The sequence below is a fragment of the Falco peregrinus genome, chromosome 6, assembly GCF_023634155.1.
Source record: "Falco peregrinus isolate bFalPer1 chromosome 6, bFalPer1.pri, whole genome shotgun sequence".
NCBI classification, from domain to species: Eukaryota; Metazoa; Chordata; class Aves; order Falconiformes; family Falconidae; genus Falco; species Falco peregrinus.
The window spans coordinates 49,985,679-49,999,662 of NC_073726.1; the positions used below are offsets into that span (position 1 = coordinate 49,985,679).

Consider the following 13,984-nt stretch of genomic DNA (forward strand, 5'->3'; position numbering starts at 1 on the left):
GATATTGAATTACTTCAGGCCTTTCCCTTCTCCCAGTAACTTACGCTGGCATGGATGCCCAGATGCATCATCATCAGATTTTGGGGGAAGCCCACATCCAGACTCCTTTTCTTCAGGAAGCTGTCTAGGGTTCTCCAGCACAGCCATGTCCCTGTACCATGATTTTTTGTAAACATAGCCAGTTGATAACAAAAGCCCCCTTGATCTCTACCCACAACATTTTCAGTCAAACACAGTTAAACACACAGGACACTTTAAAATGGCTTGTGCATGCTTTCTATATGTACATTTCACTTTTGTCCTCATCCAACTTTATAAGAAAGAGGTTGCATCCCATAAAAAGGGAAGACATCCACCATTTAGAGATAAGGGAAGGTTCTTATGGAAACATTAAGATTCACTTTAAACAGTTACTGTCTTAGTGCATTATTTTTTGGCATTGCCTGGTGAAAATAAGATCTCATCCAAGCCTTAAGATGCATTCTTGAACTACATCCATGGAATAAGAAACAGACAACGTAAAGCTGAGTAGTTCCAGATTCTGAAAAGCAGGAGAAAGCTTTAAGTGCAAAAATGAACAAATGCATGAAGTGAGTTTACAGTAACTGCTGAAAAAATGTTCCTGGGATGTGTTTTTATTAAACAAACATACATTCAGTCACCAAAGAAAATCCCCAGACCAAATAAATTCCAATGCTTTGCAGAAGAAGCTTTGTACTCGGTATTTAATGTTGTGGAAAAGGTTATAATTCAAAGATAATCCTGCATGTTTCATTCTTATCCTTAAGCTAAAACTTTTATTAAGGATATTTATTTTACTGTGGACATAAGACAGTTAAAGAAAAAGGCAGAAAAATGAATGAGTCACTTGGCTGAAGAAGCACAGCAGCATTGAGGTCTGAATGCTATTTGTTAGCTCATGTCTAACAGTATAAAATAAGTTGGAAAACAAAAGTCTGTTTGCAATTTGTTTTACAACCTAAAATGTTTTCCCTCTAAAATACAAAAATTCCTTGTATAAGGCTATGGCTAGTGGTCTAAACTTTCTCAGGTTTGTGAAACACTGGTCATACTCTCATCCCACAGGAATAACAGATGGGTTGTCCTTGTACACAATATGCTATCCACCTGCACTTCATTAAAGAGCTGCATTTTTGTACATGCCACACCACAAGATCACCATGATGACATAGCAGCTTCAGAGAACAGCGTGACTAGGGCTTTTTTTCTTTTTCTTTTTTTTTTTTTTTTTTTTTTTCTCTCTTGTAACACAGAGGATCTGGCAGACTTTTACCTCCTGACACTGTTTACAGCATATATTGGTCGATACAGTCCCTTATTGCATCTGCTCTGGGAATTAAGGAAAGCAGCTTCAAGGCAGTAAGGTAAGTGCTGCTGCATGTTTTAACCGTAATGTTCAGCTATTTAAGTGTAGCTGTAATGGGAATGTGAAAACATGTCAGGATAAGTTTGCCAATTTGTAAATTGAACACAAATCAACAGTTGCTTGGTGGATTTGCTTTCTCAGTTTCCTTAAAACAATCTCACGTATTTTGTGCATCAGTGTTGCTCTTTTTTAGTCTTTTTTGTTCTACTTCAAAGAGTTGATGTACAGTACAAAGAAATTTGTAAGACTACTCACTGCTTACTTATTCATTCATAATCTATTAGTAAGAGTTCCACAGACTCGATTTCTTAAAGAATTTTGCTTCATTTTACAAAAAGACAAGTTATCTTGATATTTAAATAATTAATCAAGTAAACTATGAGAGGGAAATTGTAGGTATTTTGATTTTCTTTTTGCTAATTTTAAATATAATATTGAAATTTTAAAAAATTAGATCTTTTGCAAACTGTGTAAGTGCTTATGTTGCAGAATTAAGTTATATTTAGTTTAAGGCTGATTGAATGATAAGTTTCTATTTATCTTGTTTCACAACTTTAAAATTAAGGTAATATAGATTAGCTCCAAAATACTTTGAATAGTTTGTCTACTCTACTGTAGTAATCATTTTTCCAATGATTATTTTGTGGATATGCCATTTAGTATGTTTTGGCAAGTAGCCTGAGGAACTTCACAAATATTTTCACACTTGTTTTGCAACGTAACTGGTTAGAACAAAAAGGCAATTAGTTCAAGCTTGCTTATGTTATAAGATGAGCATCTAGGAATCTATTCTGATTTTATCTTTTGGATTCATACAGTTCAGTGCAACAGACAAGCACATGTAGAAAATCTATTTACCTTTTACACTTCTGACAGAGAAACATTTAGATATGTGAATGAAAAATCCATGAATAAAACAAGTTATCTATACTACATATGTACTTTACTGTGCTATTTTTTGTCACAAACATGCTCATATGCTCTGGCACTACAGAATTGTCACCTACATTTTAAAATGTTGTTGATAAAGTAATTAAAAACATTTGATATCTAATTTTAAAAATTATTTTCAGGGTTCTGCATAGTTAAACTTTGTATACTATTTAGAAGAACTGTCAGCCTATGATATCAGGAATAAAATTTAGCATTACAAATGTAATTTGAAAATAGAAGAACAATATAATTGGAATTTAAAATAGCATGTTTATGATTCTTTATCAGTAAGACTATAAAATGATGCAGATGTGTAAAAATACCACTGTAAAGCCAAAGAGTGTAGTCCAAGGATTCCATTACACTCTGTCTTACACTTAGAATACAGAAGCACTTAGTCCCCCATCCTTAATGTTTAGTGCTTAAATAGGACCTGATTTTGAGCTGAATTGTGTCACTAGTGACTTTGCTTTCAGAGGAGCTGCACTTATTTATACCAGCAGGGGACTGAAGGTTGAGTTTATGTGTTCTCATGCAGTAATGAAGAACAGACAAAGGAAATCACACTGATTACTCATATTTCAATGATTGTTCTATCCTATGGTTTGTAATTGCTAAATCTGATGGGACTGATGCCATGGAGACGATATACGGTTGTCCTTATTAAGGGGACAGCAGCTTAATATCTAGCAGAGTGACTTTGTGGGTAATTGACTGGAGATAATGAGACATAATGGAGATAATGGAGATAATTAAAAAAAATATTCATGCTGTACTGTAGCAGATCAATAGGCCCTGCCTAGAGGTACTTCAGTTGAGATTATTAGTTGTCTAGAATGTGATGTGGCTTTTATCAAGTCAATAAAAGCAAGAAAATTTAGAATTAGGGAAGACTTTCTAACTATGCCCTGTTTTAAAAACTGTACTCTATGTTAAGCAATGCCAATAGCAAGACTGACTTACTCTGCTGGAAGGTTGCCCAGATCTGAGACCAATGCCTGGTGGTCTCTTTACAGGCTTCACATGCTTTCTGAAATTACTTTAAAAGAAGGTTCAGAGGAATTTCTTAATCATCTCAATCTCTGAACAGTTGTTGGGTACACCAAGCCTTGTCATACTGGTGAAAATCAAAGTAAGCTCATTGACTCCAGTGATGCTAGACTCACTTTTCCAACACATCTATCTAGGTAGTAAGAAATAAAAGCAAGACACTAATCTTCACAGATAAGTATCTTGTGGAGTATCTGACAAGCAAGGTATGCCCTTAAAAAGGTGAGACCAGTCATACTGAATCACAGCAAAAGATCCCCAAGGATGTGTTTACTGACACTGAACGCCCTTCTGCTGTATGTGAACTGGAAGACCAACTATGTGAAGCAAGTACTTGATTGTTCTATTGATTTAAGATGATCATACAATGTAATAAAAAATTGTTATATATAGAATTTGCAAGAACATTTGCACTATCTGAATTTCATTCGTTTCAGATCTGCTGTAGATCCATATTAGATAAAGCATACTCATGCACACATATGCATTTTTTGTTGCTTGACATGTCCAGGAGAATATGCTTTATATTTCTATTAGTTTGTTCTTTAGGTGAGTATGACAGTTAGTGTACTTTTTGCTTTAATGGACATGATCCTTGAGGAGAAGATATTTCAAACTACAAGAATCTTAACAACACACTCTACAGCAGATCATTAATCTGAGTTTGTAACTTCCTTGCCTTTTTCAAACTTCAGTCAAATTGCCACATTAAATATGAGGCAATTCAGTATATTAGGATTGCTTGATAGAGTTTAAATGGCAGAACTGCCTCTGAACATGGCCTTCAGCAAAACTGAATTTGAAAACTCTTCTGTGTCAAATTTTAAAAACTTGGGCTGTATCATCCTTCTTGTGACTTAATGAATGAATGAAGGAAGATATAAAGAATGTTTTACTTACAGCCGCAGAATGACCTGCAAATTTACATTACAAAGGCTGATTATAACAAGACAGGGACTACAGGTTTTCAGTAGTAACAATGCAATACTAACAAAATTATATATTTAGTAGCTTTGAACAGGAAGCCTAAATTAATTAGCTTTTAATTATAAGCTTTATGTGGTAAAATTTCAAATATTGCTGAACGAGATTAAAAATTAAAGTTATAACTTTTTTATTCCCTTTCACCATACAGGGACAAGACACATTGCAAAGATGACTTTAAACTCCCTACCCGTCTTTCTGTTATTGATTAGTGGCATTTTTTGTCAATATGACTATGGTCCTGGAGATGATTATGGTTATGATCCTTTTGGGCCATCCTCAGCAGTCTGTGCCCCAGAATGTAATTGTCCTTTAAGCTACCCTACTGCCATGTATTGTGACAATCTTAAACTGAAAACCATTCCAATTGTGCCAAGTGGAATAAAATACCTTTATCTTCGAAACAATATGATTGAGGGCATTGAAGAGAACACATTTGATAACGTAACAGACCTACAGTGGCTGATCCTAGATCACAACCATTTGGAAAATTCGAAAATTAAGGGAAGAGTCTTCTCTAAACTAAAGAATCTGAAGAAACTTCACATTAACTACAACAATTTGACGGAAGCAGTTGGACCACTCCCCAAAACTCTGGATGACCTGCAATTAAGTCACAACAAGATCACAAAAGTCAATCCTGGTGCACTTGAGGGGCTGGTGAATCTGACTGTCATTCACCTCCAGAACAACCAGCTGAAAGCAGATTCTATTTCTGGGGCTTTTAAAGGCCTGAATTCACTTTTGTATCTTGACTTAAGTTTCAATCAACTTACAAAGCTACCAACAGGACTGCCTCATTCCTTACTCATGCTGTATTTTGATAATAACCAGATCTCCAATGTTCCCAATGAGTACTTCCAGGGTTTTAAAGCCTTGCAATATTTACGTTTATCCCACAATAAATTAACAGATTCTGGAATACCAGGCAATGTTTTCAATATCACGTCACTGGTTGAGTTGGATCTCTCCTTCAATCAGCTGAAGAGCATTCCAACTGTCAGTGAGAACCTCGAAAACTTCTACCTCCAAGTCAACAAAATTAACAGTGAGTTAAATTTGTGTATTTTCATTAATATTTACTATGGGCTAGACACTGATGGACAATGCAAGTGTCTGAAAGGGTAGATCAACCAGCCTGAAGAAATGGTATTGGTTGGACTGTTAGCACACTGACATTTCTCTGACTGTTGTCCACATTAATGTTAAAAGAGAGATATTTATCTGATAGCTACTCAAATTACCTAAAGAGAGAAATCTCTGGTTTTATACTAACTTGGGTATTATTGGTCAAATTCTCATCTTGTGTAAATTAGAGTAACTCCATAGAAGCAAGAGCAGTTGTCTTACACAACTGAGGAAAAAACAATGGGAAAAGTTTGATCAGTGTGGAAGATCCAAATGTCAGCAAAAATGAGACAGATGGCAGCTGAGGATCTGACTGTGGTATGTGTAACCTTTCAGGATGCTGGTTATAAAAGTGCTAGAGGGTGGAGAGAGGGAGAAGACAAAAAATTCATAAGGTATCAGCCACAAAGCACAATGAAAAAGATACAACAAAGTAGCTGCTTTGTTCTCTTTCCTCCCTCCTCCTATGCAGTGTCCCTCCAAACCCATCTCGAAATCCAAAGAGCTACAGCTATTTTAATTTTCATTCCCATTTCCCACATTGTATGATCAGGTGGCAAGCTTTTTCCATTCAATCATGATTTGAAAAAATGTTCCTTCTGAAGTCAATAAATGTCACACCTTGCATGAGATCATGTAGGTTTCTACTGAGACAGGGCTTTTACAGAGCTCTCCTAATCCTCAGGTGGGAAGGAGATGTTGGAGAGCTGGAGGGGCCTTACCACCATGTCAGAAGCTCTCCAGCCGTACCTATGTCAGTGGTGGTCCCTGGTGTGACATCATGTTGCCAGCTGGCATAAAGTAAACCACAAACATGTCTCTTTTGTTTGCCTGCTTGTATCCATCAGGGGTTTAGGATATAGGTGTTAACTCTTCCATACATAGCTAAGTCCATACAGATGTAGCTTCTAAAGTCAAATATTTGAGTGCAGAACTTACCAGAGGACAAGACCTTTTGAAACATTTTGTATTTGCTATGCTTCACAGTTTCCTCAATGTTATGATTCACACACCACCCCCCACCACCCCCATTACATCTCAGTTCCTTGTTTTGATGAGAGGGGATGGTGTGAGGAGTGGATGAGCACCAGCTACTGCTGCACTGTCATTGCTACCCTATGAACAGACCCAAGAGAACTCACTCTACTGGTTTTTGCTTAACCATAAAATCTAGCAGACTTCAATAATAACTTTTCTTGACTATCTGATTTCACAGGTATAATATTGTGTTTCTTAGGATGCTAACTGACAATGTGAGACAAAATTTAGTTAGGAATAAGCATTGTGACCAAAGCCTTTGTAGTTCACTATTCATTACACCTGACCATACAGTGAGTGCTTAGTCTTTGTAAAAATTGACTGTTCTTTGAGCATTTGGGCCTCAAGCAAAGGACCAGTTTCTTTTTTTAATGTTGGGGTTTTTTTTAATTTGCCAGAGATTTTTGTAAGGATGACTGTAAACAAGGCAAGCTTCCCTTCCATACTATGGCCCATGGTACAATAGTGTGAGATAGAGACTTCTGTTTTAGGGGTAATGATTTGCCTTTAAATGTACAAAAGGTATAATCTTCCAGCTTATGCTTACATAATCTAAAGTTTTCATTTATACTGAAATTTAACTTAAATATATTTCTCCAGAGTTCTTAATTTGTTAGTGTACCTTTTTCTCAGGTACCTTTAGGTGAGCAATAAACATTTATATTTGTCTAAGAAAGAGTAGTCTGATTCCAACTCTGGTAATACCAGAAAGAAAGGAACTATTTCTTTATGTTATTGTCCATGAGTTTCATTAAAGAAATTACATGTTTGAGAAATACCCCTATTTGAGTGACTTCAAACTTTTTGAACAAGAGTTGATTAACATATATATTAAAAAAATTATAGCAGAATTGGCTTCATTATGTTCATTATGTTTTCATCTGTGGTGTGTGGAGCAGTGGTCAAAGTGGATAGCAATCTGGAGTGAAGACAAATTCAGAGTAACTCCTCTGATCTCTAATTAAATGAAGCACATCCATTATATTAAATGTAAGTTAAGTATCAACTGTATACGCTATCTACTGTACTTGATGCTTGTTGGATCTCCAAGCTCAAACCTACACAGTACCTTCTAAACTGAAACTTCTTTTTTTTAATATTTTTTATTAGTAGTAATTTAGAGGGTGGAATTTTCTGTTTAATAACAACAGTGGCTCACTACCATGCTCTAAGATGCTATTAGGATGACATATATGTATACACACACACACACATACTTGTTTTGTAGACTCCTCAAGGCAAAAAGAAACTGCAGGATAGAAAAAGGAATCAAAAAGTTTCAGTGACACAAGAAGAGGGTTCAAATGCAGACTTCTCCATATTTAATTTGTGCTTGTAAAGGGTTAAGGAGAGAGTTGTTGCTTCCACAGGAAACCCCACCAGGAACATACAATGTGAATGGAGTATAACAAGGGGGAATGTGAAAATAATCTGCTCCAGTCTATCAGCTGGATCAGTACCTGTACCATAATTGTACTTATTCTAAACAAAGTTATTTGTGCAGGGGCTTTATGGTCTGTTACCTGGCTCACTGCACCAATCTCAAAAGGATTTTTTTACAATGGCCTAGGAAGATACAACTCACACATGATTACTGTGGGACCACAGACCCCCAAGGATGAGTATAGGATTTCAGATTCCATTAGGGCTACCCCCAGTATTGCACACCTGAATAAGGAACATTTGCACAGTTAATCTTCCTCTAAAGATTAGCTAAAGGCTGCTTACACTCATGAGGTACAAGGCATATGCTCTCACCCCTAGCACATAATAAGAAATGAATTCTGTCTAAAATATAAGTGTTTCTAGGCTCCTGTTTTGCCCTATAGATATAGGAGAGGAGAGAGGATGCCTGTTCCCGATTTTTTTTTTTATTTTTTTACCCCAGGTATTTTAAATTTTCAAGTACTTTGTTAGAATATCAGAATTTCTTATGGCAACAGACATTTTTAGTGAGAAAATAATAATTCAAATGAAAATCAAACTTTCATCCAAACCTTCTTATTCTTAATGTCTGGCTCATTCAGGAATTCTGTGTTGGGAAAATATGAATGCCATACTAGAGGCAAAATTCCAGGTACACTGCCTTTGAACCTGAATACTGTAAATTCAAGAAGACATTTAAACACCTGAAACATTAATAAGCATAATAAGGAAGGAAGTAAGCCACTGACACATTTTGTGCAACATTGCTCTAGTCTAACTAATTGGAGTTCCCATATAGATCATATAGGTAACAACACATCAAGTGTTTTCACAAGACTCACTTATATTATTTTCTGCTAGTGGAGAATACAATTAGAAAACCAACATTTTTAATATGCTTCTAAAACCTGACAATTATATTAACTGTATAAAAAAATAATACACAAACGTAGTGCGCACCAAATGTTGGAGACAAATCCCACTGAAGCCCAAGATGGAGCTTCCTTGACTTCTGTGAGGACTAGATCTGCATCCGCTTCCAAAGTGTTTTCAGTCTCATAAATAGTCAGCACAGATAAGTATTTTGGTAACACAGATAAATTTTGTGGTTTACATGCATGAAGTTACATCCTTTGAATAATCAGACATCTACTGAAGTATAAGAACACCTTGTTTTGCAACCAGAAGTATTTATGCTCAAAAGTAACAATATGGAAAGAAAACAAATCAGCAAATTTATAAAGTTTTTAAATGTCTAGCTTCAACAAAGTATACTTACCATGTCATTCCTGAATGTCAAGAAAATGGATAAAAAATATCTGTATTAGAATTCATGTTTATCCTAATCTTTAAAAATTACACCCAAACTATCTGCAGAAAAGTGGACCTAAATAGTTAATGGTATAGTCTGTAGGCCAAGCAAATACATTCAAAGTCTCAGGAACTTATGTTTTCATTCAGCAAAATTCCACACAGATCCAATCCTATAAACATCTCTCAGATTATATGATTCTAAATTTCACAGGAATCATCAGTTCACTTTAGCTGGTACATTCTGAATTGGAAGAGTATTACAATTTGTCTGCAATCTTAAAATTATACTGTATTGCAATATGGACTGCCTAATAAATGTGCCATTAAGGACACATTTTATCTCTTACCCTTCCAAAAGAAAGCTGTACAATATACAAAATCTACGAAACTTTTTTGATTTTCTTAATCAAATTGGTGATCAGCATCTAATGTTTGAAGTACATTTCCTCAATCTCTATGCAAAACAACTTATTTTGTGAAAGACACACAAATCTTTACCCATTCTCCAACATCACTTCTCTGTGTCCAAAAAATTACCTAAGTTCTCATGCTTTAAAGAGCTGTGTGCACAGATGGGTGCATATTTGCACTTGGTTAACACAAGCCATGTTTCATCAATGATAGATGGTTATTGTAATGCCAGTTCTGAAAGAATCCTATTGAAGTTAAAGTGGAGATATGAAAGACATTTCCTCCACTTCCTTTAACACTACAACATATTTTCGGCCATCACCGTATCTTAAATAATCATGCAGAAAAGATATCTAAGGTGGTGTTTTCAAAAGTTCATAAATGACGTATGATTGGTAGTTAAAATGGTATCTGATTTTGATAAAACTACCTTGATTTCTCAGAAGTTATGGGAGCTAGTCCTTTGCAACATAAAAGCAACTGAAGATACCAAATTTGTCTGCATGCTAGTGACTGGGTTTCTTAAAGGAGTCCCTTTAAAGTATTTTCTGTGTGAGTTCAATTGATGTCAATGGCCTGAAGAACAAGCCTCTTCAGACTGCTTTAATAGTGATTTAGTTTTTCAATGGACTAATCCTTTGTCTGACTCAAAGTAAACATGGGTGAGAGTGAAGGACCATCCTTGCAGAGTTCACAATGTGATATGCAGGGAACATCAGGTTTAATCACATACATTCTCTCTTGAGGATAGATCTTGGCATGACAGGGATGTATAACATACGTATGTGTATGCTTATGTATACTGAGCACAGAACTCTGCTTCATGAAAATTCTGGCCTAAGTTTAATATACTCATAAGAGACAAGACATAGTTTTCCATTCAAGACCTGTTTGGTGTTATGTGAACCAAATAATACTTCAACTGAATAAAGAAAATATATATATCATGATCTATACATTACAATAAAATTTTTTTAAAATATTTTTTTACATTTCTACTAATCTTCTAATCCCACTGTTCTGGAAAGGTTCAACTATAAAATTTAAATGTAAAACTCCTCCCCAACCCCAGCCCGAAACTTCATTTTGAAGCTAGTAAAACACAATGACGCATGAAAAATAATATTTGACACAGACACCTATTGGACTGCCTGTTCTTAAGGGTAGGGCCATATCATGGTTTCAGTTTCTCCAGAAATGTTTTACTTCCCTCAGTATCTTATGTAGCACTGTTTTACGCTTCCATCGTAATGTACCCAGCACAATTGATTCTTCCCTCTGCATCCCCACTAAAACTGGAGACTCATTTTTTACCTTTTTTTCTAAATGCCAGACTAGACCTCTATATGAAATCTAAAGTCTTAAAAATCAAGTGGGAGCACATAGCGCTTGAAAAACTCAGTCTTGAAATTCTGAACCTCTCACAACTAATGGAAAGAACCTTTCCTAACACAAGCCCCTCTAGTTTATTTAAACTCATGGCAAATTGTATCAGTGGATATGCAAAATACTGAAAAATAGTAGAATAAATGAAGGTCAAAATTTCCAAATAAAATTTATAAAAAGCAGAAAAATAATGTTTTTCCCCTATTTGCCCTAATTATTCACACTTTCTTTTCTTCATGTTCCCTTTGTTTCAGAGTTCCCGTTGAGCAGCTTCTGTAAGGTTGTTGGGCCAATGACCTATTCCAAGATCACACATTTGCGGCTGGATGGAAACAATCTGACTCGGGCTGACCTGCCACAGGAAATGTACAACTGCCTTCGGGTGGCGGCTGAGGTTTCACTGGAGTGAGATACCTAGGAGCACCCAGTTCCCCTCTAGGGGCAGTAACTACAGGAATTACATCATGATAGCTCTTTAAAATTAGGAAAAGCCTTTTAAAAAAAGTGTCAATCTGCATATTATCCATTCTGTTTGTTAATATTAAGCATGCACTTGGCAACTTTAAGGAAATGTTCCCATATTTTTACAAACAGTTGTGTTTAGAAAGTGAAAGAATGACCAAACATGGTGCAAAATCTGCCTTCATATGGCTGGTATGTTGATTAAAAACGTTCAATTTGACATAAATCTATGGCCATGCATGCAATACATGCCAGCTGATACCAGACATACATGGTAGCCAGGTGGGTTTCATCAGAGGGCTGAGCAGTATAGGCTAGCCTGTGTAAATACAAGACTCCTCTCCAACCAATCATCATTCATGCCTTTTTCATGTTGTTATCAATTACAAAGGAAAAAAATATTTGAAAATCTAAGAACAATTTAAAGTGTATGAAAATATGTTTTCAGAGCCCATGACATTATTAAATTAATTCAATATATGAAAGATAACAGGGAAACAAACATTTTTCAGGTTAAAACATTGTTTACTCTTCTTTTGGTCATATTTTCATTTAAACTTTCATGGTTAAGATTTTTTATCCATTGCTGGTATAGATGTTATTTCAAAATAAGTCATATATGCAAATATTTTTATTCAATTACTTGCATGCTACTTTTAACCAGATTGTAGAAATAAAACATAGCAAATAGTATTTTTGTGTCCATAGCATTGTCACTCTTTTATAAATTGAAAAAAAATAATCAGGTTAAGACAAGATAACCAAAGCTGTTCCATTATTATTAAAATTTATTGTAAGGTTAAATAAACTGTTTTCTCTACTTTCAAGCTTCAATATGTTTGTAAACATATAATTTAACATATGCCACTGCACTTGTGTTGGCCATTAGGTCGATGTCTTATGGAGTCTGCCGTATGGGAGTCAGTGTACTATGAAATAGTGCAAATTAAATTCTCAGTATTGTCAAAAGGACAATGAAATTTCTTAGAAACTGTGGGCAATGAGTAAAATCCAGCCACAGCTACTCATGATAGAGACATAGTAGATATTCTACCTGGGAATGAATAGTCCAAATGTTGTCAGCATCTTGGAACACACATGGAAATAAATGTGTTAGTAACTGAGAGCCATAAATGACTTGCTTGCAAACACAGATCATCCCACGGGTACTATTTTCCTTTCAAGTACTAAACTACTAAACACTCACACAGAAACTCTTCTAGTTTCTATAGCAAAAGCAGAAATGGTCAGCTTTGGGGGAAAAAAAACCCAAAAACAAAAACCAAAAAACAGAAAAAAAAACATCCCACACCAAACCATTTAGTTGGCACATTGTCAATTCCAGATGTTGGCACATTGTCAATTCCAGATATTAAGAATCAATACACAATTCACAAAGAAATCTGGGACTAAAATAAAAGGGGAGATGCAAGACACAATAGAAATATTTCCCTACTCATCTTCATCATTTTGGAACTCAGAAGTGTTACTGCTTTTTTTACCCACATACAGGAAGGATTGAAAGTAACCTTTGTTAAAAGTAAGGTAGAATTTTCATAGAAGAATAAAAGCTAAAGCTGGGGCTTTCTGAACACATCAAAGTGGGAATCACTATGGAATAGCACCTAGGCATCATAACATAGGAGAAGAAGAAAGATGTGCATGCAAAAAAGCCCAAAGAATAGAAAAAGATACAGGAAACATCATTCAACCATTTCCAGAGAGATTTTGACACAACTGTCCCCTTCACAGGAAAATATACTAAAGACTAAGACCTTTAGAGAACAAACTGATATTGAGATGTGTCACCGCATAGCTTTGATCTAGCAAACAGGACAGAAACATATCCTTCTTTTGAGTTTGTTTCAGTAAACCAGTTACCTTTATGCAAAATGAAACAGTGTGCACACTGACACTGAGAACAGTCCACCTCAGGATAGATCAAAATATGTTGCTTATGGTGCTTTCTACCCTTATGTTGCAAATAAAGCATCCACAGATGTCCACAAGCTATTTTGAAGTCTGTTCAAGGGGTACAGTCGGAGAAATCCCTCTCAAAATTGCAAACAGTACCAATGACCTTCCTCAGAAACCGAAGAACCTTAACCTTGCAAAGAGCACTTGGACAACTAAGAAAAAAATGGCATTTGGCAGTAAGTTTTTATCTTAAACACCTTTGTCCTGCAGTTCAGAAATCCCCAGTTAGCTGGGGAGGGATAACATTACACAGCTTGTTCTTCACAGTACCTGTGAAAAAACAGGAGCAGAAGGTCATTCTGGTAAAGGAGAAATGGAACACAGTACCTTTTTGCTTTCACATTGTAAGACACAGAAGCAAGTTTCTGCTTCTGCATTAACTAATTCATCTAAATCACACTATGAAGACTGTATAAGTTCCTGATCTCTACATATCTTACAGAAACTAATAATTAAAAATATACGTGTACCCTAGTTCTCAGTTTATAA

The 13,984-nt window shown here is 35.5% G+C and overlaps 1 protein-coding gene across 1 annotated transcript; it reads left to right on the forward strand.

Annotated features, from left to right (window-relative positions):
- Positions 1 to 969: 969 nt before the first annotated feature.
- On the forward strand, positions 970 to 12,338 carry LUM (lumican). The gene is made up of 3 exons (XM_005242658.3): positions 970 to 1,385; positions 4,506 to 5,402; positions 11,311 to 12,338. Exons 2-3 carry the CDS (start codon positions 4,526 to 4,528, stop codon positions 11,463 to 11,465), a joined length of 1,032 nt encoding a protein of 343 aa, XP_005242715.1. The 5' UTR covers positions 970 to 1,385; positions 4,506 to 4,525; the 3' UTR covers positions 11,466 to 12,338.
- Positions 12,339 to 13,984: the final 1,646 nt, after the last annotated feature.